General features: G+C 31.2%; 1 protein-coding gene across 1 annotated transcript; it reads right to left on the bottom strand.

The window, feature by feature from the left end:
* Positions 1 to 832: 832 nt before the first annotated feature.
* On the bottom strand, positions 833 to 4,276 carry LOC112015493 (uncharacterized). Its single transcript, XM_065779579.1, has 4 exons — positions 3,986 to 4,276; positions 3,804 to 3,879; positions 3,014 to 3,134; positions 833 to 1,158 (listed from the first exon to the last, which is right to left on the bottom strand). Exons 1-4 carry the CDS (start codon positions 4,099 to 4,101, stop codon positions 1,046 to 1,048), a joined length of 426 nt encoding a protein of 141 aa, XP_065635651.1. The 5' UTR covers positions 4,102 to 4,276; the 3' UTR covers positions 833 to 1,045.

The raw sequence follows: 4,276 nt of genomic DNA, 5'->3' as shown, positions 1-4,276 counted from the left end.
AACACATTTTTTTGTTTTATAAATACTAAAAATACATATTTCAACAACACTTTTTAAATCATAGTTTTCACATCTTTTTAAACAATAATTTTTGAACTCTATGACCGAACGGCCTCTAAACATGGGGACTTTATCCCTTCGTTTGTAATGACTGAAAGAGGACAAAAGGGAAGATGAGGGAAAGGAAGGAAGAGGTTGAATTTCCTTTGCTGTTTAATGTGAGAGATGAAACAGAGCAAGAGTAAAGCAGAAAAAATAAAAAGTGAAGGATACAAAATTCACCTATGCACACATTTTATGATCCCCCAATTTGGGTGGAAATGGATAGAAAATTGCAATGAAAACGTTCAGCTGTCAATAATGTCTTAAAAAATTAAAATAGTATTATTTGTATTGTATTGGTTAATACATATATGTATTTGAATTTAATTGAAAAACTTAATATGATTCTATAAAAAAAAAAAAATGAAAAACCTAATATACTACACCTAACAATTTGTACTAAGTTTTGCTGTGAAACATTTTTGTGTAAACCAAAGAAAAGAAAGATGAGCTTATTTTTTTTTTCTTCTATTTTTCTTTCTCTTTCCCTCTCTATTTTTATATAAGCGAATATTTTCTTTTCCCTTCCTATTTTCTTTTATCTTCCCTCCATTTGTTAAAATCTAGAAGAATAAAACTGCCTTCAAGGATGGAAGTATTTAATTTTCTTAAAGTGAAGACTGTATCCAACCCTTTTTTTTTTCTCTATGCCACATTAATTTATTTGAGCTAACTTGTAAAATTCCTTTAAAAAAAAACATGTAAAAAATTCAATTGTAGAAAGTAAGTGTTACAATCGAAAAGTATTTAGCTCAAAGATGCATTAGTCATACACTCATACTCATACAGTAACATCACTGCTACACATAATTTTGGCTACAACAACGCATCAGTTATTTCAACATACAAAACTAAGCAAAGGCAAAGTAGTCAAAGAGTGTCGAAATTACAAAGACAGAAGAGCTTCTTTCTCTGCATGAGTACTTCTTGTAAACTTGTAAGGTCAGAGAAGAAGGGAGACCCCAAATGAAATAGTGGAGATCATAAGGCCCAGCAAAGCCAAGTGCCCATATTTCCCCATGGTTTGACGCTTCTGGGGAACGCCTGTAGAATAGCCTTTGAAGTAGAAAAAGCGAGTCAGAGTGTAAAGTACACCAAGCATAGCCCACGTGCAAGCATGCCTTAACCCACCTAAGAGTTAGCAGTCTCTCTAAATTTTTGTTTGTTTAAAAAGTAAACAGTATATTTTACATTTTACCTATTTACTTTTTTAAATACACTTTTTAACAGATTCTCTATCCCATTATTTATCCCATTTAAATATTATTTATTCATTAATTCTTTATTATTTTTTTTATCATCATTTATTTTTTCGATATTCATTCCCAACAATTATATTTTTCAATAAAAAGTGTTATATTCACAGCATTTTTTCTTTCTTTCAATTCATTCTCATCCATTAGTTTTCATTTCTTTTTTTTTCTTTTTTTTTTCTTGTTTTTATCCTCCACACACGTGTCCAGCCTATCTCTATCCCTCCCACCTCTTCTTTTATTTTCTTTTTCTCCCTCACATTCAAGAACACTCCAGACTCTCTTTCATTCTCTCTCTCTCTCTCTCTCTCTCTCTCTCTCTCTCTCTCTCTCTCTCTCTTTTTTTTTTTTTTCTTCTTTTTTATCATACTCATACAGTAACATCACTGCTACACATAATTTTGGCTACAACAACGCATCAGTTATTTCAACATACAAAACTAAGCAAAGGCAAAGTAGTCAAAGAGTGTCGAAATTACAAAGACAGAAGAGCTTCTTTCTCTGCATGAGTACTTCTTGTAAACTTGTAAGGTCAGAGAAGAAGGGAGACCCCAAATGAAATAGTGGAGATCATAAGGCCCAGCAAAGCCAAGTGCCCATATTTCCCCATGGTTTGACGCTTCTGGGGATCGCCTGTAGAATAGCCTTTGAAGTAGAAAAAGCGAGTCAGAGTGTAAAGTACACCAAGCATAGCCCACGTGCAAGCATGCCTTAACCCACCTAAGAGTTAGCAGTCTCTCTAAATTTTTGTTTGTTTAAAAAGTAAACAGTATATTTTACATTTTGCCTATTTATTTTTTTAAATACATTTTTTAACAGATTCTCTATCCCATTGTTTATCCTATTTAAATATTATTTATTCATTAATTCTTTATTATTTTTTTTATCATCATTTATTTTTTCGATATTCATTCCCAACAATTATATTTTTCAATAAAAAGTGTTATATTCACAGCATTTTTTCTTTCTTTCAATTCATTCTCATCCATTAGTTTTCATTTCTTTTTTTTTTTCTTGTTTTTATCCTCCACACACGTGTCCAGCCTATCTTTATCCCTCCCACCTCTTCTTTTATTTTCTTTTTCTCCCTCACATTCAAGAACACTCCAGACTCTCTTTTATTCTCTAGCTCTCTCTCTCTCTCTCTCTCTCTCTCTCTCTCTTTTTAATTTATTTCTACTTGATTCTAGAACACTCTCTAGCATGATCTTTTAACTTCTATTTTCTTTCCTCTTTAGCTCACTTCACAAACACATAGCCGACATGGCCTTCAACTATCTTTTTTGTTTTTTTTTTTTCCTTCCTTCTTTACTTGTTCTAATTCACTTTGTTGTTACAATGGAGCTTGATAGCCTTTCATGCTCTTGATCTGTTGTTTTTGTTTTGATTTTAGATTTGTTGTTCTAATTAAATTTGTATTTTTCCCTGTTCTTGATCTATTGTTTCTATTCTGATTTTAGATTGTGTTTGTGTTACCATTTGAGAGAGAGACAGATGAACAAAGGAGAGAGGAGGAAAGAGAAATAATTTTTTTTTATTATTCAGCCGGGTATATTTTTAAGATAAAATATTCTTTAGATATGCTACAGTAATTGTTACAGTGCTCTCTATACCTGGAGAGCTACTGTAGCAAATCTAAAAAAAAAAATTGGAGATGCGGAGTCTGTTGGAGAGATTTTTGGGGTGAACAGTGGCTTTTCTCTCCAAAATTTGGAGATGCTCTAATACCATTAACATGAAAAACATGGGCATCATCTCTAGTGAGTGCTGATGTCCTCTCTGCACCCAATTAATTTAACATCATTATAAATCAGCAACACCCAATTTTGTTCACATCTCAATTGTTATTTTGATCAATTAAAGGTTTTTTTTTTTTTTTTTTTTTTTTTTGCATTTTAGTTTGTTAAGTTTTGATAACACTATTATTTTAGTCTTTCTGTCAATTATTGGGTCTTTTTTGCTATTTATTTGATTTTCACAAACAATTTCATTAAATAGTTTTGCTAAATAGCTTCATTTGGAACTCAAATCTCTGAGAGTAAAGTTCCAACTTGAAGAATTCAACTCTCTAAAACTTTAGTTCCTTTGGAAAGTTAAAAAAAAAAAAAAAAAAAAAAAAATCTCAATTTATATATATATATATATATATATATATTTTTTTTTTTCCCTCATGAAACTTGAGTCCCTAAAACTTGAGTAATTCCTTGAAACTTGACTCTTATAGACCCAAGTTTCAAATGAAGCTTCATAACGAAATAGTTTTGTTTGAGGCTACTTTATAAAATTTTACAAGAAAATCAAATAAATAATAGTTTTGTTTGAGGGCTACTTAATGAAATTGTACATGAAAATCAAATAAATAAGAAAGAACCCCCCATTACTGTCTTAAAAGTTCATTAATTTCTCTAGCATTGAACAAATAATTGAAGTATAAAAAATGGGAAAAACCTGAACACAGTTGAAGAGCTTGGCATCTTTGTTCTCAGATTCCAAAGCATAGAGAGTTGGGTAGGGGACTTTGAACCTATCTTTTTTACAATTTCAATAAGAGATTACTACTCCACGGGATAACAATGAAAACACAACGATTAAAAAAGAATTGAGGAAAATTGAAATAATGGAGCAAATACCTTTTACGGGCTTTGCCAACTTGGGCAGCCATCCATAAGTTAGAAAGGCAATCGAAAACAAGAACAAAAGCCACATAGCCGTATTCCTTGGGCAACAACAATTCCACACCAGCCATTTTTGTTTTTGTTCAGGTTTCAGACCACAATTCCAGACCCAGAAGATGCTAAATTGTTATACATTATACGGTTAATACCTGTACTTATATAATTATATTATAGTAACTAGATAAATGATATTGACTTTTGACTTTCAAAAATCTTCGTAGATAAAAATGGCCTTTCCATGGGCTT

The sequence above is a fragment of the Quercus suber genome, unplaced genomic scaffold (assembly GCF_002906115.3).
Source record: "Quercus suber isolate HL8 unplaced genomic scaffold, Cork oak 2.0 scaffold_214, whole genome shotgun sequence".
NCBI classification, from domain to species: Eukaryota; Viridiplantae; Streptophyta; class Magnoliopsida; order Fagales; family Fagaceae; genus Quercus; species Quercus suber.
Note: the sequence above shows the minus strand (reverse complement) of the source record. Positions and strands in the feature narration are given on the sequence as shown.

What these genes read in the sequence shown, in the direction of transcription:
- LOC112015493 (XM_065779579.1), bottom strand. Translation starts at nt 4,101, where the DNA reads ATGGCTGGTGTGGAATTGTTGTTGCCCAAGGAATACGGCTATGTGGCT. An exon ending in GTTGGCAAAGCCCGTAAAAG is followed by an intron (nt 3,880 to 3,985) that starts GTATTTGCTCCA and finishes TAAAAAAGATAG; the next exon opens with GTTCAAAGTCCCCTACCCAA. An exon ending in AAATCTCTCCAACAGACTCC is followed by an intron (nt 1,159 to 3,013) that starts GCATCTCCAATT and finishes TCTACTTCAAAG; the next exon opens with GCTATTCTACAGGCGTTCCC.